Below are 24,028 nucleotides of genomic sequence, written 5' to 3'. Positions count from 1 at the left end.
ATTCACTCGAATACATCAATTTACAAAAACACAGAAAAAAAAACCTAATTAAAGTGGACTAAAAATACATCAGTGCTGCTCATCAAATCTAATTTGACCAGTTTGTCCTTATCGAGCAGCAGCAGACATTATTCGTCTAATGCATGTGCAAAACGGGAGCAACTCCAAGATAAATGACTAAACCCAGCGTTGGTCTCCTTTATGCCCTCACTTCAGATGGTTGCGGAAAATCTACTGGGAATCAAAACAATGTATTACATCAAAAGAATGAATTATGACCATTGAAATGAGGAATCTTGTGTACTGAATCTTTTTTTTTTAAACTCTTAAATTTAAAGCTATATTGTAGGTGTCCACTAAGATGATTTGTTAAATAAAAAATATAAATTTTAGCAAAGAGTTTTACAGTTTTAACAATAAATGTCCATTATCATTTCAGCAAAGCTACTAAAACCAAAATATTCTGCATCTGTCTCCAACACAAAATGCTCACAGACAAGATATTTGGGTGATTTTAATACCTCAGATAAAATATGACTCTTGACATGAGGAATCCTGTGCACTGCATCTTTTATTTAACTCTTAAACTTAAAACTATGTTGTAGTCGTCTACTGAAACACTGAATTCGATAAAAATGTAAAAATATTTGGGTGATTTTAATACAAAAATAAATCCTTGAAGAGCATGTATAGATTAGAATATGACATGCAAAAATATGCAGTTTTGATAAACATACATACATTTTATTTATTTGCTAATTTATTCTTGTCTAGATTCATTTACTAGTTTTTATATTTAAAGAGAAATAAATAAGTGGCCAATAAATGTCCATTACCGTTTTAGCAAAACTATTAAATTCAAAATATATATAAGAAAAATTAATGTAGATATAAATAAAGATCTGTCTCCACAGAAACTGCTCACAAACAAGAAATCTGGGTTTTAACAAGCATCATGTTCTATGTTAGGAGAAGTGTGAGTGGTGAGAAACGCCTGCTCAAACCGTTTGGTTTCACAGACACTTGAAATTATGATTGCAGTGATCCTCTGGCTGGTAAACTTTTTTTTTTTTTTTTTTTAAAAGCCTGATATTACAGCTGCTCTGTTGCTTTCAGATGAGTAAAACTTTTGAGAGTCACTCTGCTTTTTCATGCCTGAAATCATGGTCGTATTGAGACTTTCACAGGTGTAACTGACGATCTGTTGTGGCAATCATCTGCTCGGGATTTCAAGTGTAAACTTCATTACAAACTGTTGATATTACGGCTGACTTATTGCATTATTTTCATGGTTCTCACATAGTGAAGTTTGCAGGTGCTGTGCTTTCTGTAGAAGCTGATGGACAGATGGTTGGATGGATGGATGGACAGACAAGCACTGTGGAAGGCCTCAGGGCAGGAAAGAATAATATAGAGAATATTCCATCTATCCATCTGCCTGTCAGCTTTGACAGACAGCTCAGTGCTGCGAGGCTAAAGTTGGTCGCACATATTAAAACAATGATAATACTGAACGTCAGCAGTCCAGTTTACTCTTCAAACCTCAAGCAGGGGAGGGGCACAAAACACACAATTTGAGATGTACAAAGCAACAATGAACTCAAATTTTCAATTGTTAGAAATTGACTCCGAAATGTTACCTGGCAAAGACATACTGCTACCAAATCAGAGCAAGCAGGAAATGTGAAGCGGCAGCATCAAAGCCCTGAAGCCTGCATTTATAATCACAGGACATGAAGTAGAGAATAGCATAAAACCAGATGTTTTTTTGACACAGCACAACAAACTGTGAAGGCAACACTGACATATCACCTAATAAAATCAGCAAGCAGATATAAACAAAGAATACTTAAAAAATTGTAGAATACTGTAACTCTGGAATACGGTAAAAACTGTGAAAATACTGGCAAATGTCTGAAAAATAAAGATATTTGTAACTGATTAAAATATAGCAAAACAGTGAAATTTCATGGCAACACATTGTTTAAAAAAACACTATTTGTAAAATACAGATTTTTAATGTCAACACTATTTACAGTTTCAACATTTTTTTTGTCCGTGGAAATTAATGCTTTTTCCTGTGATTTTTTTTGATTTTGCTTGATATTGTCTGTAAATTAATAACACAAAACATCTGTATATTTCAGAGTCAATTTATGTAAATTTCCCTGCTGCGGGATCAATAAGGATCTATCTATCTATCTATCTATCTATCTATCTATCTATCTATCTATCTATCTATCTATCTATCTATCTATCTATCTATCTATCTATCTATCTATCTATCTATCTATCTATCTATCTATCTATCTATCTATCTATCTATCTATCTATCTATCTATCTGTTTGTAAAATAACAGTTAAGGAAATTATTTACATTTTTTAATCATTAATATACATACTTTTTCTTTCAAATGACAATAACAGTAAAATAATATTTTTGCTTATGTAAATACAGTTAAACAGTGTGATTATATGATTGCACATTTTTCAAATACTACTATAAAAATACAGATTAATGTGGACATTATGTACAGTCTTGGCCTGTTTTTGTTTTGTTTTTTTTTGTTCTTTTTTACAGTCTCTTTACTTTAAATTAATACTTTTGTCCTGTCATTTTGCATGATATTTATCTGTAAATATACAAAACGCTGAAAACCTGTAAAATAGCAACTTAGAAAATTATTTACTATTTTTCAATCTTTAATTCACATAATTTTTAAATACAAAATAAATAAATAGGCCTATAATCTTGAAGAAGTGTGACTCAACTGAAAATTCAGATTTGGGTACAGCACAAGCATTGTGAGGGTTTAGCTAGCAACAGACACAATGACATAGACTTCTGTGACGATTAATGACCTCAAGCCAAACTTGTGTGTTGAAGAACAGTCTGTATCAATCAAGATAGCGTTTCTACATTAAAGTTTGCTTCAGTTGACTTAAGCAGCAATATCAGCACAGTACAAATGTGTTATCATTTAATCCATTATTGAATGATACTGCTATTGATTCTTGATTTAACTGTTACTAATGTGCATCCCTAGCATTCTGGTACAAACTGTGCTCTGCCTTTAAAACACCTGTGTGCTCAGGACATATGTAGCAATTTTCATTGATTTATGAATGTATGTATCACCAGTTCCACATACTTTGTCAGCTTATAGCATCTGGTTTTATGATTAATACTGAGTTTTCATTTTTTTTTCTATTTATGCTAAGTGTGTTTGTTGACAATCACCTCCATGAAATTGCATGTGCACTGATAAATAAACTTGAAAAATGGAACTGAACTGCACTCGAATGGAGCCAAGTGTGGCCTCCAGGGGAAAACTGACCTTCAAAAGCATCTGTAGGTCAAAAAATAATGTGCAGACTAACAGCAAAAAGACCTGAGCTGTGTTGTTTTATTTTCTGTAAAGTTAGCAGCTTTCATTTAACAACACGCTACTGTGATTTAAGGGGCTACTGAGCCTTAGAGATACTGCAAAAAACACTGAGTGAGTACTTCCACATGGTATTCATAGATATGACCTCAATTATTGATCAAAGAACGCCGATTGATCCATGAAAAATAGAAATACAGCTTCTGTGAGTTTAGAAATCCTACAACATTTAACTTTAAGATACCTACACTGCTGTTTGGGTAATGGCTTATTGAATGGCGTATTGATCAGTGGTGGTTATCTGACTGAAGGGCAGCACTGTGCACTGTTGTGTAAACTTCATAACCATAATCCTCCTGCTCTCTCAGTGCTCGACATATTTCCTCAGGTGAGAAATATCGAGTGACCCGCAGAGATTTTTGTCCTGCAAATATCTCTGGTGCGAGTAGATAAGAGGGCGGCCGCACAGCAACGTCTGTAAAACAAGACAGTAAAAATGTCTGCAGGTGGTATTGCACCGGGGAATGAAATACTGGCTTTGTCCGACGTTCAGCTCGGGCAAAAGCTGTGGCCTTGAGGTGTTTTCCGTCGCTAAGCGTGCAAGTGTTATATTTAAATCAACATTTAGCTCCAACCAGAACATCAAAGCGCGAGAGTGGGCAATTTCAAGTTGTTTCTCAATCTGGTGTGGCAAATTGGATCCAGTATCGAGCCACTTGCTCCGTCGACGTCCCTCAAAAATCAAATTTACATGGAACCCCAGCTTCCAGTGCTTGAAATTGCTTTCTGCACCATGCCTAATCACTGAAAAAGGGGATGATCCGACTGAGCGTATGTGATTCGTGTGGGAGAAGGAAATTTGGATCAACTTTGTGCTGGAGCTGTGTTGGTTAATCTACTAAACATCAAAGGGGAGAAAGGGGAAGGGGAGGAAGGGCAAGTGGGAAAATTTATCGCGTGGGCTTGATTGGAAATCCAGGGAGACTGTGGTCCCCCTGTAATCATCTGTAATCTCCTGTAGGTTGTATGTGGCCTTACAGGAGCTGAGAAGGAGCCCATTACCCATCTCCTGCCGATGGGAGGCCCTGATAGCACACTGTTGGAGGACAACCGGAAATGAAGAAGCAGAGGTAGAAAGGAAAGAGTAATCTCTCTTATCCAGGCACAAATATAACCAAACATCAAAGTATTATCAAGTCCGAGCTCACAGGAAAGTTTGTTGTTAATGAATTGATCATAAGTCCTCAACGCTGGAGGATCGATACCAGTTTGTCTGGAGAGATCCTTCTCCCCAGGAGCCTTTCACGGTCAATGGTAGTTATTCCTAGTTCATCAGTGTCAGCGCATCGATCAGCAGGAAACTTGAAGTTGGTGAGAAAAAGTACAAGGGAGCAACTTACCCTCCTGGACTGGATCTCATTCACGTACAGAGGCAGCAGGAACTCGCTGATTCCCTCCAGGCGAATCCCATCCTGCTTCAGCTGGAGGTTTCCCATCCCGTCCTGAAACACAATCATGATTCTGATTTGATTCAAAGGACTACAACTTCCCGAAATGCATAAAAAATTTAATCCTGCTGCCGCTGAACTGCATTAGGCCGAGCACGATCTAGACGGGTAGCGGCATTGAGTGACAGCCAGGAAGTGGGACATGACACCGAGGTGACAGGCTGCATGCAGCGAGAGGCCACTGAGCAGAACCAGGCCGACATGACTGGGAATGTTCAAAAGATGCATGGAAATGACAACGGAATTAATAAGATTTACGGAAATGGAGATTTGCATAAGTTGGTTTAGTGTTGAAGTGAGCATTGAGGTGATAACTGCAGTGGTTTGTTGTAATGATAGTACTTTAACAGGAAGATAAAACAGCACGAGACAGAAAAATAAATGGTATAATCATGAAAGCAGAAGCAGTACTCATATTACAGGATGTTTCACATTCAACGGAATTTAGAAAATACGGTGCTCCACCATCTCAGATTTTCTTCACAGTTTATTCATTTATTATTTGGAACACAAAATTAAGTTCTACAAAATATTTTTGGTTTAATTTTGAGATTCTTCTTTGTTTTCAGACCTGGGAAATTTTAGATTTTCACCCTAAAAAAGAGCATCTTGCCTGAGAAGCCATGAAATTTGGTGAGTACACAGACAAAATTGTGAAAAATGTTCAAATTATGGTGGTATTTCGTCCCAGAAAATTCCTGTAAGTGTATATATGATATATTCCTGTTTTAAACTGGTTTACATAGGGGTTTATCTATTGTTGTTATGAACACCATTGTTTTCCTGTGGAGTCACATCAACTTTGGGTCAAAATAACAAAAACTCAAACGTTGGCTTGTCACACTAAAAAAAAAAAAAAAAGGTTAGAAAATGTATTTTAATTCATAAGTACAATATTTGTGGCTGAATTTTAAGAATTTCATGTGTTTCCAGATCCCCGACCTTCCCGGGATCTTTCTGCATGGAGTTTGCATGTTCTCCCTGTGCATGCATAGGTGTTCTCCAGGTACTCCAGCTTCCTCCCACAGTCTAAAAATATGCTGAGGTTAACTGATGATTCTAAATTGTCAGTAATTGTGAATGTGAGTGTGATTGTTTGTCTCTGTATGTAGCCCTGTGATAGACTGGTGACCTGTTGTCAGTCAGCTGGGATAGACTCCAGACCCCCTGCGACCCTAATGAGGATTAAGCAGCGTGTACATAATGGATGGATGCATGGATGTGTTTTCAGACCTGCCATGAAATCTGGTGAGTACACAGACAGAAAAGTTTATTTATTTATTTTAATAATTTATTTTTGGTGTGACAACATCTGTAATTTTACAAGGTATCGTTGTTTACCAACAAATCCATGTAAAATTACAGAACTGTCACTAAATGTATCTAAGTGTAGAAACACATAATTAGAGTTAAAAACAAGAATTTCACAGATGCATCTTTTAAATAAAAGTTAAATATCTGTGGAATGACAATTTGCAGATTTAATAATGTAGGGGAAAAAATGCATGAAATGAAAAATTGTGTAAAATTACAGATATTTTTTACAAGGTGGTAACGGACTTGACAAAGTTCCTGAGTGTACATGATTGATATATATATATATATATATATATATATATATATATATATATATATATATATATATATATATATATATATATATATATATATATATATATATATATATATATATATATATATATATATATATATATATATATATAGTTGTTTCCATATTGGCTTTTAAAAATTACAAATACACTTTTTGATGTCTGACAAGTAGGACAAGTATGGCAAGACAAGGTTCTAGTTTTTTGTAATTTTGACAATATGTTAATGTGGGCTCTTGACAGGACCACAAAAACCATATGTAAAAAAAAAAATGAAATAAATTTATATTTGGAGAACCATTTTGAAACTCTAGAACTCTGTTCTACTTGAATCACGCAATCTACAAATATATATTTCTTATGTGCTCCAACTCGTCATACTTGCTAAATGAGTTATCAAAGTTCAGTACTGTTTCATATTGTAAAGTTTCAGGTAAATCAGAGATGGTGAAGTTTATGTCTTCCTCACTATGTACTGAGCTTAAACAGGAATTGCTGAGTTTCTCTCCAGAATACATGAGTATCACTAGAAAAGCACTCAGAGAGCGCAGTACTCCGCCAAGGCTGCTCATTCCTTGTATGATTTCCGACAGATAAGGCTCGATAAGATTTTTAGTAAGATCACAATCATGTGATCGTGAGCAGGCAGCTGACGTAGTGTTCACTTGTTGTCATAGTTACAGTGATGCTGTGCCGTTATCAATGATACAGAAATCTTTAACAAATCTGTGGACTCAGACTATAAGCTGCATCACTGCCAAAATCTAATCAATTGGTCCTGGTGTCATGTCTGACCTTCCCTGAAAATTCCATGTAAATTCGTTACTCCATTTTTGAGTGATGTTGCTAACAGTCAGACAAACCAACTCTGATCGTCACGTAACTCCACCACGTTCCATGGCAGAGTAAATATACCAGAAAGGAACTTAATTAACCAGACAACAATGTTCTCATACTAGTACAAACACTAGCTGCTCTAAACCTGCTACTCTACCAATAAAACGGGCGTATTTTGTCTTCGTATGGAGCTTGCCGAGTCCTGAGAGATTGGGAGCAGCGATTTTCTGAAGCGACACCAGCAGCACTGATTAGGTCTTTTACTGGTGACGCAGATTGATGGGAGGCAAAAGGGTCGAGGAGTGATACCAACAGTGGGGAGATGCTGCCGTCACAGAGGGGGGATACGTCCAGAGACGGTCCACAAAATGCTAAATTGTGTGCCTTGTCCCTGAAAATGTCACAGGAGCTTGCAGCATCTGCCTGTTTGGTTTTAGTTTGAGACTAAGGCGTTCTGTTTTGGCTCATCCTGCTGCCAAGTCTTTTTTAAGTCTTTATAAAATACAGACGAGAGAAGGAAACCAAAACAAAGACCTACACTTCACCTACATACTGTAAAGTCGACAATTTCATCCTTGACCTTTTACAGTTGATTTCAATCACGTAAAAAATAGGGGAATTTTATAGTCAAACGTTGTGAAAGAAAAAAATTAATATTTATAAAAGCGGTCTCTGCATAATTTTGTTCATTTTGTTGTTTGTGTTTTTTTTTATTTATCGTCAACATGTAAATTAACACATACTACACATTGTCTGTATTTTAACAAAACAGGAATAAACTGTAAAATAACAGATTCTAAAAACGATTTACTAGTTGACAGTTCTTACTTTACATTACTTTCTCTTTCAAATAATGACAAGCATCTGTAAAATATTGATATTTTTAGGAGATTTAATTACACTAAAGCAGAAAATTGCAGCCACACGTTGTTAAAGAAAAAATTTCCCACAGTCAACAAGTTTGTTATTTTTTGGCTTAGTTTATTTACATACTGTTTCATTCAAATAACAACAAATACATGAAATATAATTGTTTTTTGCTTATATAAATCCTGTAAAAATAGTGTACATACATATTTTGATGTTAACATAAGTTACACTTTACGTTCAGAATGCACACTTAAAATTATTATTTCTTCGGTTAGGTTTTTTTCACTAATAATTAAAACACCGTAGGATCTCAGCCTTAGTGTGTATTTTAGTCAAGTAAATTAATATGTAATCTAATTTTTTTGGGGCTTCATCCCTGATGTGTAAATTACTCAGATATGGTCAAACTTTAAATAACGCTAGTCCACAAAATCAAAAGTAAAGCTGCCTTTCGCTTTAAAGATCAGCAGCTGTAACTTCCTGGACCACCGGCTGTATTTCGGACGGTGCGGCGCTGAACTCACCACTGAGAAGTTCATGACCTTTATGATCCAGACGGTGAGGGCCAGGTTAACTATCATGGTGGCCAGCAGCAGCAGCAGGAAGAAGTAGAGGCATCTTTTCCTCCATCCGTACAGCCCCACTGGGTAAACTGGGTCGCAGGCCGGCCGCTGGAGGTGCAGGGACTGTGAGGCGAGGATGAACTGCTCCTGGGTGATCTGGAACCAAACACAGCAGCTTTAGTGTTAGCTGCTGCCATGGATAATAATCACACATTCAGACTGGTTATTGCCTCCACTGAAGCAACGCTAAAATGATTCTGGGCTGTATTATTTTACAATGTTTTAAAAGCGGAGCAAAAGGTGAAAGCATGGCAGGAATGAAATATCAGAAATATCCACATTTGGCTATTTGAAAAAACATTCATGCTCAATTTTAGCTCTTTATTTTTGATCTGAGACCCCAGTATTTATTATGCAGCATCTCAGCTGAGTCTCTGCCTGAAACAGACAACATAGGCTTCAAGCTTTTTAAGAATCTGAATTAGTATCTGTTTTGTTGCCAAGTAGGTTTTCACATACGCTGTATTAAAAAGTAAAACAAAAAATGTGCATAGAAACACTGTGAAAATTTGGCTGCGAGGATGCCAGAATACATTAAAACCTGGAAAAACTGTGAAAATAGCAGCAAGTATCTGTAAAATAATTGCATTTTTTTTAGCTGATTAAATACAGTAAAAAGTGTAATTTCATGGTCACATATTATAGAAGCACCAACATGCATTGTGCATTTGCATAAATACAGACTTTTGATGTGGATATCATTTACAGTTTAACCCATAATTCACACTCAACATTTTTTTCTTCATTTTTTTCAATGGTTTTAGTATTTTTCACCTGCAACTTAACAAAAAGAGAATAATCTGTACAATAGTGTCAAAAAATTCTTTACCATTCTTCGTTTTTTTCATTTATAGTTCTGACCCGTTTTTGTTTTTGCAATAATATATAAATTAATACTTCCTTTCTGGGATTTTACTAGTTATCTGTAATCTAACAAGTGTTTTTTCAGTGGCTTTAGTATTTTTCATCTGCAACTTAACAAAACAGGGAATAATCTGTATAATAGTGCCTAAAAATTATTTACAATTTTCAGTCCTTAATATTTAGATTTTTTCTTCAGGATAATGCCATATAACTGTAAACTAATTTTATTTTTAGCTAATTCAAATACAGTAAAAATGGTGTCATTTGATAGACAAACATAAAAAAAAACAAATGACCCTTTATAAAAAATATAGATTTGTCCTGTTTCTTTATAGCATCATTGTAAAATAATATTTTTTAGGTGATTTTATTGGTTATTATCTGTGATTTAATAAAACAATGAAAATCTGTAATTGTAAAAACAAAAAGAAACAAAAAACAGTTCATTATTGATGTACTTGTAAAATTATTTTTATTTATTATTTCTTTTTTTGCTTGTTTAAATACTGTAAGGTGTAAATTTGCAGTTAGGCATTGTAAAAGAATAATTACAGTACACTTGTCATTATGTATCATTTTGCCCAGATGTTTTAGGGCTAACATGTAAATAAATACTTCTTTTTTAAATTTTTACCAGATATTATCTGTAATTTAAGGAAACATGGAAAATCTGTATAATAACATGCTTTGAAATAGCAGCAAATATTTGTAAAATAATATTTTTGGCTGATTTAAATATAGTAAAAATAGCAATTTCTTGGTCAAACCAAAAAGCAAATTTTTATAGTTCTGGCACATTTCTTTACATTGAGATTTTTGTGATTTTACAAGTAAACTGTATTTTTTTTTTTTTCAAAATTTGTTTAAAAAAACTTGAAAACTATGAGAGATAATGATTTTTGTTCTGATTTACATACTGTAAAAATATGTAATTTTACAGCCAAAGGTTGTAAATGAAAGAAATACCATTTGTAAAACTACAGATTTTATATTTTTGATTATTTTTTTTAGGGGTGATGAGTGTAAAATATCAAATTAAAAAATTATTTATTATTTTCAGTCCTTAATATAAAGAATTTTCTAATATAACGGCAAATATCTGTAAAATGGTATCAGATTGGGATTTAGCATCAGCAGAATAACTCTGATCTACAACAAGAATCACAGATGACTATCCATTGCAACTTTGGTGATGATACCCTTGGAAACAGGAATTCAGAGACTGAATCAGCTCCAGAGTGATCAATCAAGCTCTTTGCCTCGAAGACAAGGTCACTGAGGTGACTTTATTTTATTAAACGAGAAACAAAACATTCTTTAAAAGGTGCCGCGCTTCATTCCGCTGCAGGAAAGTGGGATCATCCGTCAAGATTCACTGATTACAAGTTAGCAGTCAGTTGTGGGAATAACCGGCCCAGAAGTGGAAAAAGCCGCTAAACAGCACACACTTCTCAAAGTCGATGACAATAAATCTGCAGCCAGATCTCGATCCTAATGAGCTAATCATAGTGATTAATGTAAGTTACAGTCTGGAAAACAGGGTCCTTGACATCTCTGCTTGTATTTATGTTCTTCAGGATGACAAGTCATTTGTGTGGCTTTAATAACGTGTCACAGCTTTGTTTTCAGTGCTAATTACTGGCTGACATTCTGTCATCCTGTCATGAGTGGAAGGTTTCCTGCAGCTGACCTGTTTACCCCCGAATGTTACTGCCTGTCAATGTCTCACAGCAAAATGTTTTACAATTACTGAGCTGGTTTTATGGAGCTACTTCCAGCAAATAAAAAAAAAATAAACACCAAAATTAGACTTTGTGTCCAGCAATGGGGTTGTTTTTCATAAAACAGCGGCCATTTCTGACATTCAGTCCCATATATTTTCACACTGCATGCTATTTTCTTTAGTTCCACTTATTCTTTTACCTTAATTTGATATGACATTTTGGTGCTTTTAGTATTTGATTGGTAGCCATTGGTGTTGACGTATTTTGTATTTATTTTCATCATAAAACTTAAAAAAAAAAAAACAGGGATACAAAGCTTTATTGCTGACCTTGAGGTAAGATTTAAATGCTGTTTTTTGTACACTAATCATTTAATTCAAGAGACCTATTACCACCAATTGAGTAAATGCCCGGTTGCAAGATATAAAATTTAATTTACTGATTTTGATAAAACCTTTAAAGGTGCAATGTTATTTTAGTGGGATGTATCGATATATTAATGTTGGTAATTGCGTAATTTTATTCTCTTTTATCCTTATTTATTTATGTATTTACTATTATTGTCGTTTTTACTATTACTATTATTTTTACCCTTGTTTTTTTTTGTTTTTACCCTCTATTTTCTTTTATTCTACTTACTCCACTTTTTCTTTCATTTGTGGTGCTTTATATTATTTCTGTTGTTAACTGGTCTTCATGAGACTCCTCCCTTAATTGGCCTGTGTTTAGTAGTTTCTATATAAGTAAAGTTCCTACTATTAATATTAATATTAATAATGTGAAGTGGATTCCAGTAAACAAACTTATCCTGAGCCTTTTTCCAGAAGGGCTCAGGATAAAGCTGACCTTTCTTTCATCAGACCTTGCAGACATATACTAGAATACAACAGTTTGAAAAACAAGAATCTGTCTGTTAATTTGCACTTTTTCAACAACAGTAAAATCTCATTAATTTGACCTCTAATAACGACCCCATTAATTCAGCTTAATTCAGAATGTTTTTACAGTCCTGACAGTATCAATAAGCTCGAAATAAGTCTCATTAATCCAAACTTTGTTTAATTTAAAGACATTTGCTAGTCCATTATGGCTTTGAATTAATACGATTTTGCAGTATTTAGAAGGTCCATAGATGGTTTCTGTTAACAGAAACAAACTGTAAGGTGTTAAAAATGTATGAGACGGGCAGTCAACCTATGATTTCCATCATGGATATCTCCATCATCGCATGCGAAAGTCCACATGATGAACAAATTACTGGCTGTTTTCCTTCTACTCAGCGTTAATCAGAGCAGGATCAAGCACAATAATGACAGAAAGGTTGAGTTTAGTGCTAGTAAAATGTTCTCCACTCTGGCTGAGTGAGTAAAGTGCCTGCCAGCTACTGAAAAGCAGTAACACGAAGCGCTCTGATCTGAGATCAGAAGAGATGATGTCTGTCAAGTGTGGTTGTCCAGGCGAAGGCGAGCGGCTGCTGTTCTCCAGCGGATCGTGACCGCTGGCTGACAGCGTGAAACTCCCCATCACAGGCTGCAAAGGCTGGCTGAGCTGGAAGCTGAATTTATACCGTCCTGCTCCCTGACACTGATAAAGAAAAGGAAAAATATCCAGCGGCAGCAGCAGCAGAATGTTTTATGATCTCCAATTATGTCAACAAGTTTGTTTTAAGTTGCTTACACCTCCATGGTAACGGCTGCCGGTATACAACGCTTTAATTGCATGATACACACATCCATAACTGACACACCTGTGCAGTTTCCCCAGAGGAACCCTGGACGAGTGATGCATTCATAACTCAAGTCACGCTTTATTCACACTCAGCATGTCATTAGCATAAGGCGCTGACAGCAGGCATCATTAGATTGTATGTTTTTCCTGACAGGCTCTCATTAACTGTGGCAGCGCAAGAAAAGACTCTTTAGCTCAGCCAGCTTTTCCAAGAATAACTAAATTAATTGAGTGTAGTAATGGCAGAAAGAGCCTCTTATCAGTCTACTTGTAGTTGTATTTAACATGCTTACAGAGAGAGTAATGCTTCAGAACATGCATTTTAACAGTCAGGACACAGAATCACAGCCAGTAAAGGAATTGTGTTGTAGCAACAAATCAATATCTCTTACAAAGGAGGGTGGTTGATGAATTTTAGTCATTACAAAACTAGAGACACTGAAGTTGGTTTTGTAAAGCAGTGCATCATGCAGTGCCAAAACAGGCATACAACCTTCAGGCTATCCATGAATTCATGAAAACACCTGCGTTTTCAGACATTTATCAAATGCTAAACTCACTACTTTGTGGCTACAACTCATTATTATTTCACTGACATTATAGCCTAAAGGGACAAAACTAAGTAAAATTTTACTTCTGGTAATGAACAAATATGCATTTTTCACAATGGCATTTTATAGACAAAAGAATCATTAATTTAACAGATTAATCAAAATTGAAAATAATCATTAGTTGCAGCCTGAGATGCTTTTGTTAAACTGCCAGTCAAAATGTGGCAAGCAGCCATTGCAATATCTGCAATAGTCACGCTGCAGGAAGGGCAATGTGAAGCATAATTTACTCAATCACAGCATGCTACAACTATTTTTGCTGTTTGATACAAAAATTAAACCTGCGTGGTTCTCATCTCATTTTCCACCATTTACCTACAAGACAAATCTCTGTAATACCAGTGCCTATATACCGTATTCACTTTGCTTGGAAGATTTCCTCTTTTATTGCTTTTAAACATTAAATCATGGTCAATTTAATATGGCTTTTCTGACTACAATTTACAACAAAAATTACTCTTTCATGCCAAATGAAAACAGATTTCTACAAAGTATTGTCAATTAATTAAAAATATAGAATGTATAATAAGTGACTTGCCTAATTCAACACAGATGCAGCCAACTGATTCTAGAAGTCATACAGTTAGTGAAATGCAGATCATCTCAGTGCAGTGAATGTGTCTCAGTGATTGTAGTATAAAGACTCCTGTAACTAGAAGGTCCAGATACTGATGAATCAGTACTCCTCGACAGAACTATAGACAAAAGCCATTAGACTAGATGTTTTACTTGGCATAACACTACACATCATCAGAAATACACCAGTCCCACTGTGAAGCATGGCGGTGGCAGCATCATCATGTGAAGCATGGTGGTGGCAGCATCATTATATGAAGCATGGTGGTGGGAGCATCATGATGTGAAGCATGGTGGTGGGAGCATCATGATGTGAAGCACGGTGGTGGCAGCATCATGATGTGAAGCATGGTGGTGGCAGCATCATTATATGAAGCATGGTGGTGGGCAGTGTTCCCTCTAAGCTGCGCGCGTGCGCAATTGCGCACTGCTGACACGGTCTCCGCTCACAGAAAATCTGCGCTGCGCACAAAAAAAAAAAAATCCAACCAAAATTGTAAATAACATAAACACGTAACAATTCATTCTGTACTATTTTTCAATGTGAGTCAGTGAGTGACCTGTGACTGGCTGCTGCAGCCAATGATGCGATTCACATACGTATTTACCATAGACTGTATATAATGGTATTTACGCAGCTAGTCAACGTCATTGACAGGCGTCCTTATGTGCAGCCATCGTTGTTGTCATAGATATGAATGAGTAGATAGGACACGCCCCTTTGAGCTGCGTACTACGGCGAGGCTAAGCTAGTGGGGGCAAAGTTTCAGTGCATTCCGTTGATGCAGACGGTGTGAAAACGGAAACAAGTATGCCGTCTCACTGTGCTGCATACAATTACACACTACGTCGTACGATTGAGACAAGGAAACTTGGAATGACTTTTCATAGGTAAGAATAGTTTTTGGCTCTTTTTTCATTATGAAATCTTGTTGAGAGCTTCCAGTCTATGAGAGCTAACTAGTTAGCCACTAGCAAAACGCTAAGGCGAGCTAGCAGCTTGACAAGCAAATACCAGACGATTAATAGTAGCTGTAGTATAGTTGTACAAGCAGTAGTAGTAATACTAAAAGTACAAGCAGCAGTAGTAGTATAAACAGCTGTTAGAGTCGTAGAAGTAGTATCAGCATTTGTAATAGTATTACAAGTTGTAGTAGCAGTGCCAGTATCAGCAGCAGTAGTGTACTACCACTACTACTAGTAGTAGTCACATTGCTATTACTACCACCAATACTACCAATAGTAGTTATAAAGCCTAACTCATGTATATCCAGATTACCATCTATGTTCTTCCTCCAAACCCATTTTATGATTGGGATTACAGGCAATTCTTTAGGACTGCTCTCAAATAATTGAAATGTTACTAAACAAGGTTATACTGATCAAATTAAATAGCTCTGGTCTCCAGTATATTAGCGAATTCGGTTATTTGTACTTAATTTATTAGCATGATTTCTTTTTAATATGTTGTGTACAGACTTAATTACTTCTCTGTCTACTTTTCTTACTCCATGTAGGTTTCCCAGAGACTATGGGTTGAGGAGGAATTGGAAGTTTGTCGGCTTAGACCTGGTGTCATTCCATCAGTGTTAAACTTCCAGGCTCATCTTGGAAGAGTACGTGCCAGAAAGACCACGATCAAGCAGCCTTGAGATCTTAGACAGCGTCTCCCTCAGGTGGGTGTCAACGGTGTTCACAGTCAGGTCTGTGATAATCCCGTCAAAAAACAAAACAGAAAAAAATCTAGATTATAAATCAACATGTAACCAAAGCACTCTGTGTATAACACCATAGTATAGGATGTAGTTCAGAAAATGTCAAAGTATAGTATGCTTTACTCAAGAATAACATAGTATGGCCTGTAGTTCATAGTACAGCATGTTGGCAAGAAAAAAAACAAAACATAGATTATTATGTGGTTCAAAAAGCGCAAAATGATAGGATGTTGCCTAAAATTGTCATGTATGATATGTGGTTCAAAAAATGTCATAGTGCATTATATTGTCAAAATAGTATGTTATTCAAGAAAACATCAGAGTATAAGATGTAGTCTAAAAAATGCCATAGAATAATAATTTCATTGCACAAGTAAAAGTGTAGTAACTTTTAAAACTGTTCTAATTCTTATTTGTTGCTAAAAAAAACAAAAAAAAACTAAAACAAAAAAAAACGTCACAGTAATATGTCAATTAAAAAAGCCTATAGTATAGCGTGTCGCCCAACAAACATCATAGTATAGCATGTCGCTCTAAAAACGTCATAGTATAGCCTTTAGTCCACAGCTGTCAGTAGGTGAGGAGCAACACAAAAACAGTCCAAACGCTGGTTTCCAGAGGGTTAGACGAGAATTTATTTGAAAGAGTAAGTTTACAACAACACAACATGTGAGGGGGTTAAAAACAAATGGATGTTAGTAAAATAAAAATAAATCAACAGAACTAAAAGTGAACTTCATGTTGACATTGATGGGCATTCCAACCAGGAACAAAGTAAAAGATAATCAATACGGAAAAAAACTCTTCCTGTTCACCTCTTAAAACCCAAAAACACACCGCAGTAGCACCCTAAACTAAAACTACCAATGGGTTCCTTGTTTTCCTTTCTGAACAATTCAAAGGTCCCTCTCTATCTCCCCACACATCCACCAACCACTGGAACACATCTCCAAAGTTCTGCTGGGCCAGCTCAGCTTCCCCTCAGAAGAAGTGCCGCCACCTGCCAGATGAAGGAGCCTTTTGAGAGGCAGCTGGCATCGTGATTGGACTGTACTTTGGTCTGTTCCAATCCAGCTTCAGCTCCAGAGACGGCAGGCGGGACGAGTCAACGGAGGCCTGGTGGACGAAGACATGCAGCTGAGTACAATCCAGAAAACAACAGAGGAGGAGTGCAGCAGCCCAGGGCCAGAACAAACACAGTAGCATGGTATGTCTCTTAGAAAACATCATAGTAGAGCCTTTGGTATGAAAAAACAGCATAATATACATCATATATTGTACAAATAAGTCAAAGGAAAGAGACATACATTGTAGAACTGTAGTAATTGTGGGCTGACTGATTTACTGATTATCAGTATTTTATTTTTTACTGATTTACGGTAATAAATACATTTAAAAATGACGCTACTTTGGCTCTGAACCTTTATCTACCTGTGGTCGCTCTGTCTTCTGGAGTGATTTGATTGGTTATACGTCACGAATAAAACTCCTTTAACTTAACATCTGTAAACAAAACAAAAACGTATCAACAAAGTTTTCTGTAAGAGTTTGTGTTCTAAGTTTAACTCAAGATTTTAAATACTTTCATTTACTGCAAATGATTATCTACTCCAAATGTCTCACTAATAATCATTATCAGCCTTAAAAACCCACAAAACACCCCTCTATACTCGACCACACTTAGTACAGTCCGGTTCCCCCTTCTATAAATCTGCTTGGAATCGTCCACTTCCTGTTTGTCAAAGTGGCCTTCTACCTGGACAGGTTTTGTTGGAGCTCATGCAACAAACATTTTGGGTAACTGCACTTTAATATGGATGGATGACACTGAATTAGAGTCTGTTTTAATGAGACTGAGTTAAGATGTGTAGCTCTGTCATTAAATAGGAAATTATTTCTCAGAATTCACAGAGAAAAGTCTGAAATGTTTGCTAGCTTAGCATCCCACATGTTCTTTGGCTCAGCTAAAGCTAACTCTCTCCAACTTCTGGATCTCTTGAGTTGCTTGTTAAAATATCTTGCTAGAGGTGCTGAAGCTCAGAAAGTCTGAGATGTTTGTTCAAAATAAGCTCATTCTCGAGTCTTATCTGAACTGTCCTCTTTTGTTTGAACTTTTCCCTAAACTTAGGAGTTAATGACAGAGCAGCACATCCAGACTCAGTCTCATTTATGTAGAGATTAAACTTCAGTGTCATTCATTGATGTTAAAGTGCAGTTTTTCAAATGTTTGTTGCACATGCTCCCGACCAAACCAGTCCAGGTGGAAGACGATGTGAAGAGAAAGCTCCAGAGGATGAATATCACACATTTACGTTGGAAATAAATGTCCTTTAATTAGACATTGTCATGCAAAAGTTGGATTTCCCTTTAATGATGTTCAAATCTTTGTTGAGTGTTTTGTTGATGTTGGTTTCTAAATGTTTTTTTGACACTCGGCCCCAAAGATTAAAACCTTTTACGGCTCACAAGCTGCAACAATTCACACATTATCAACTATCTTTCTAACTAAACTAAGATAAAAAGTGAAAAACTGCCTGATTCCTGCATCATGAATGTAAATCTTTTTGGTTTTTATGACAGTAAACTGAATATATTTGGGTTTGACATTTTATAAACCAAAACAAGAAATTAATTACTGGAGAAAACAATTAACAGATTAATGGACAAAGAAAATGTGTTTTCCAACATATATGGCTGAATTACTCCAACATTACAAGATACATACAATTTGAATTCAATTTTATTTATGTAACGCCAAATACAGGTCAAATTGTCTCAAGACACTTTATTTTTATATTTTTGTCATATTTAAAATATGACAAAGTAAGAAATTTAAATCTCTTGACTAATCCAATTTATTACTTGGTTTTTAAGAGACTAATCGACAACTAAAATAACTTTCTCCACTAAAACTAATAAACATGAGGTCAAATAGAAGGAAGAGTTTTAAATACTGCAGTCCCACGATGACAAGAATAAAGTTTGTCAACAAAAAGTAAATCTGCTGGTGGATTCCATTAAAGTCCTAATAAATGATAATAAAGTGTGATACTAAAGGTTTGTGGTGCTAAAAATCTCAAAGTAAAGATATGAAGTTCAACATCTGGATGGAGGTTGATAAAAGTTGACCTCCCTTCATTTCTCTGGAGCGAGTCCATGGATTTTATGGATGGTGGTTAAAGACCTGCTCTTCTCGTCGTCTTCCTTCTAGTCGCCGTAAAAAGTCAGTCCATCCTGGCCGACTTCAACACCTCTTCATGACAACTTGTTCTGCCTCCGACCTGGAAACTCCAGAAACTCGGGAAAACCCGTGGAGACTCGAAGAACTCGTGGAGACTCGAAGAACTCGTCGGGCGGGGAAGGTGTGGTGGGTGGTGGAGGGAGGTGGGGGAGTAGAGGGGGGAGGCCACCACCCACCTCCCCACCTACTCTCCGCCCTGACTCCACCCAGACTCCGCCTTGGCTCTGCCCATGTGGTCACTTCACGAACTACGATGTCAAAGGGACGACGAATTTATTTCTTTGTATCTGATCTGTAGCTCAGTGAGTTAAGGATTTGCCTATGGAGCTGCAGGTCGCTGGTTCAAGACCAGACCCTTCTTAAGTTTTATCAAAATCCTGACAAAGACAAACAAAGAAAAGTGCCGGTGTCGGGTCTTGATCCTGTGACCCTCCACTCTGTAGTCCTCTTCTTATCCTCCTGAGCTACTCGCTCAGATACTAAACTTTCTTTTTTTTGCGCATTTATCATCTATTTTTTGCCATTTTCGAGATTTTTTTTAACTCGAGTCTCGACTCGACCGTTTTTCTCAGGAGGCTGGACTTCAGCCTTTGTGCTGGAGGGTTGAACCCTCAGTTCCAAGACTTTCCAAAGCATCCAGACCTCCCAAGTCCTCAGGACCTGAGCTTTCACACAGTCTGAGGGCTGAAATTTTCTAAGTCCCACAGTAGTTCTCTGTTAGTTTGAACCTTCAGACAGTCTGAGGACTGAAATCTTAGAGGTTCTTGAGCAGTTCTCTGTTAGTTTGAACCTTCAGACAGTCTGAGGACTGATATCTTCTAAATTCCTGAGTACTTCTCTGTTAGTTTGAACCTTCAGACAGTCCAAGGACTGAAAACCTAAAAGTTCTTGAGCAGTTCTCTGTTAGTTTGAACCTTCAGACAGTCTGAGGACTGAAGTTTTAAAAGTTTCTCAGTACTTCTCTGTTAGTTTGAACTTTCTGGTTAACAGAAGCCTTAAAACTTGTGACCATGAGTCCTGATTTCACATTTAGACCATCCATCTGAGTTCTTCTCAGACCTTCACCTGTGGGTTTTTTAGAAATCCTCAACAAACTTTGATTCTCTTCACTGAACAGTAAAGTTTGTGGAGATCAGAAGGTAACATTAGTTTGATAAATGCCTTCAACTACTAGTAGACTTTATCTGGAAAGCAGTTTTCTGAAATGAGTTCTTAGTAAATCTGTCCAAAATCAAACCAAGAACATAGAAAGAGGAAATGTTTGAAGAAACAACTTGTTGTTTTCGTTTCAGACTAGAAAATGCTTTAAGACTTTCATCTGTTTTTGCTCTTTTTGATCGTTTTATTGTCTCTTCTGTTTGATTTGATCTTCTAACGTCTAACTGGTGTCTTTTCAAATGTTTTGTCTTTAGTTTGATTCTTCATAAACGTTTAGTTTTGCTCTTTTCTCACCTTTTATTCTTTTCTAATGTCTGATTTGATTTCCAAATGTTTTGTCTTTTTAATGTTTAATTGTTTTTTCAAATGTTTTATCAGCTTGTTTGAGAATTTTTTTTCTTTCTCAATAATGTTTCGATTAAATCTTTAAGGTTTTTCTTTTGAAATGTTTTACCACCTTTTAATGTTTAATTTTCTTTTTAAATGCTTTATTGTATTTTCTGTTTAATTCCTATTTGAAGTTTTATTGTCTTTAAGATGTAATTTTCTAATTAAACATTTAATTTTTTAATTAAATGTTTTGTCGTTTTAAAGGTTTAATAATCTAATTAAATGTTTTGCATTTTTTTAAATGTTTAATATTCTTCTTGTTTAATTGTATTTTTTAAATGTTTAATGATGGAAAATACTTTATCTGTAATTTCTAATATTTGTATTTTAAAAATTTTGTTTAATTTCATAACGACATATATTGTATCTTGTTGAATTATCTAATTCAATATTTTGTCTGTTTAATAGAGTTAAACATTAAATACAATTAAATTACATTAAACAGACAAAATATTGAATTATATAATTCAACAAGATACAATATATGTCATTATGAAATTAAACAAAATTTTTAAAATACAAATATTAGAAATTACAGATAAAATATTTTCCATAATTAAACATTTAAAAAATACAATTAAACAAGAAGAATATTAAACATTTTAAAAAATGCAAAACATTTAATTAGATTATTAAACCTTTAAAACGACAAAACATTCAATTAAAAAATTAAATGTTTAATTAGAAAATTACATCTTAAATTTCTTAAATCTTTATAATAATAAAACTTTTTAAAAGTTTTATTGTATTATTTTTTTTTCCTTTGATTTAATTGCTTTTTGTTATGTAGTTTATTTCTTTAATCATCTTTTTCTGTCAAGATTTTAACCCCAACCTTAAAAATGAAATAAACCCTTAAATCACAATGAAAATACTTCTGTTGTCACAATCATGAGTTAGTCAATTATTCAGTTTATCAATTTAACTTTATTTGTTTAGCACCTTTTACACAGATGACAAAACTAAACAAGCAAAGAGAAAAAAACTATGCTAAAACTATGATTAAAACTCAAAAACATTTAAAAAAAAAGATTTAACATGGTAATAAAATATGTTGTGTCCAGGGGATGGAGGGAGTTTATTGAAGTCTTCTTGGGCTCACATGGGAAATCATTTAATATATAAACTTGATATTCAGTCTAAGGAAACTGCAGAGCGACAGAAGAACCAACAATATCTCCTGTTTTCTAATTTAAGGAGTCGACTCTTCTTGTGCTTTCAGACCAAAGAACTACAGACTCTTCACAACCTGCTCAAACTCTTGGTACAGGACCTCACCACACGGGTCAAGAAGGTTTCCTTCTCATTTCTACTCTGAAGCTCACCTTCTCCTGCTCAAACTGCTGACAAATGTTTCTGCTGCTCTAAAGTCTGGTCTCCAGAACTTCCTAAAAACTCTCAAAGTCTCTTCTGCTGCAGGTTGCTTTGTAGAACTGTTCCAGAAAACCTCACTAAACCACATGGAGGGGCCTCAAGATAGTCGTCCAAATGAAACCATACAAAAACCAAACTAGTACAACCCAAATGCTAAAGTCTCCTGCAGCCTACCAGAGAACCTCTGAGAACAGAGAATCAGGACAGGAACTCTTACCTTCTGGACAACCAAGAATACAGAATGTGTCTGACCAAAAACCTCTAAAGACTCACTACAGCCAAGATAAAGACACAACTCAGCTGTACCAAATCCACTAATCACTGCACACATTAGCACCATGTGCTAACTGTGGCTAAAGAACCACATTTACCAAGACAACTATCCAGTACAAAGCCCTACAACACACCAAGAAACACATTAAAGATGATTTTACTGCTGGAAGCTGCAAGCCAACGCCTAAAGCACAAACTAGAGCAATGGAGCCAAACCCAGTTCACTGGTGAAGAGAAGCAGAGGAAATGTTTGTCTGCAGTTAAATAAGCAGGAAAACACTGAGCTGCTCAGGTGTTCCTGATAACACCAAGCTGCTCAGGTGTTCCTGATAACACCAAGCAGCCACCTGGACAGCCAATAGGAACACAGCTTACTGGAAGTCCAGAGGGCTGGCTTAGTGAAGGAAATTTAATTTAAAGTTGAAGCAGAAAGTTAACAAAGAAAGTTGAAAACCACCTTCTGATACATGAAATCTCTGAGTTTTCACACAAAGAACACCTGAACATGTCAAACTGGTTCCATAGTAGAACCATCATTGTAAAAATGTCATAGTATGGTGTGTTGCTCAAGCACTTAAAGCTTTAAGTATGGCTAAATGCTTTTTTCAAAATTAAATATATCACTCCTTAGGTTGTAGTGGCCCCAAGTTCAGTAAAGTTGGAAAGATATTCACAGATTCGGACTTCCAGCATCAATAACTCATTAGATATAGGTTGGCAAAACATAAACGGTGCCTCTTTCCCATTGTTGCAAGGCAGACAATGTGCTACAAGCCCAGTTTTACCAAAAGTAGCCGTCTTTCAAGCTACAGGAATAACATTGGTGTCTACAGAGTGAACAGGGTCCGTCTGCAATTTGCAAAACCACTGCAACAGTAAAGAGAGACAAATATTCAATAACTTCACTCTTATACATTGTAGTGTCACTAAAATCACTGCAGCCTTCAGCTGGCTCCTGTTGACAAAGTGTTTTAACAGAAATGTAAATGCTGTAATTTGATTCTTTTAATAAACCATGTAACTTGAATGGATGTGATGCTGGTGTGACCACAGTGTACACGTCTGATGTTGCTCACAGTGGTCCAAGGAACGCTCAGGGAGTTTGTGTGTTTGCTGAGACTCATGAAAAATTAAAGGGAACATTGGTGGTGGAAGCATCATGATGTAAAGCATGGTGGTGAGAGCATCATGATGTGAAGCATGGTGGTGGCAGCATCATGATGTGAAGCACGGTGGTGGAAGCATCATGAAGTGAAGCATGGTGGTGGCAGCATTATAATGTAAAGCATGGTGGTGATAGCATCATGAAGTGAATCGTGGTGGCAGCATAATGATGTGAAGCATGGTGGTGGGAGCATCATAATGTAAAGCATGGTGGTGAGAGCATCATGATGTGAAGCATGGTGGTGGGAGCATCATGATGTGAAGCACGGTGGTGGTAGCATCATAATATGAAGCATGGCGATGGCAGCATCATGATGTGAAGCATGGTGGTGACTAGTGATGGCTGGATCGAGGCTTTGTTGAAGCTTCGACACTT

The 24,028-nt window shown here is 36.0% G+C and overlaps 1 protein-coding gene and 1 long non-coding RNA gene across 3 annotated transcripts in view; one reads left to right on the top strand and one right to left on the bottom strand.

Annotated features, from left to right (window-relative positions):
- Positions 1 to 17,092, top strand: part of LOC118470033 (uncharacterized) — a 34,916-nt gene extending 17,824 nt beyond the window's left edge. For both annotated transcript variants that reach the window (XR_004847036.2, XR_008600604.1), the window contains exons 5-9: positions 5,464 to 5,527; positions 5,828 to 5,900; positions 6,007 to 6,142; positions 15,855 to 16,013; positions 16,955 to 17,092. This is a non-coding gene — a long non-coding RNA (uncharacterized LOC118470033). The remainder of the gene's footprint in view (positions 1 to 5,463; positions 5,528 to 5,827; positions 5,901 to 6,006; positions 6,143 to 15,854; positions 16,014 to 16,954) is intronic.
- Positions 1 to 24,028, bottom strand: part of LOC111566014 (zeta-sarcoglycan) — a 64,144-nt gene that overhangs the window by 20,239 nt on the left and 19,877 nt on the right. The window contains exons 2-3 of the mRNA XM_023266371.3: positions 8,736 to 8,930; positions 4,787 to 4,888 (exon numbers count right to left, since the gene is read on the bottom strand). Coding sequence (XP_023122139.1) covers positions 4,787 to 4,888; positions 8,736 to 8,930 — 297 coding nt within the window. The remainder of the gene's footprint in view (positions 1 to 4,786; positions 4,889 to 8,735; positions 8,931 to 24,028) is intronic.

Source organism: Amphiprion ocellaris, chromosome 23 (assembly GCF_022539595.1).
Source record: "Amphiprion ocellaris isolate individual 3 ecotype Okinawa chromosome 23, ASM2253959v1, whole genome shotgun sequence".
NCBI classification, from domain to species: Eukaryota; Metazoa; Chordata; class Actinopteri; family Pomacentridae; genus Amphiprion; species Amphiprion ocellaris.
Note: the sequence above shows the minus strand (reverse complement) of the source record. Positions and strands in the feature narration are given on the sequence as shown.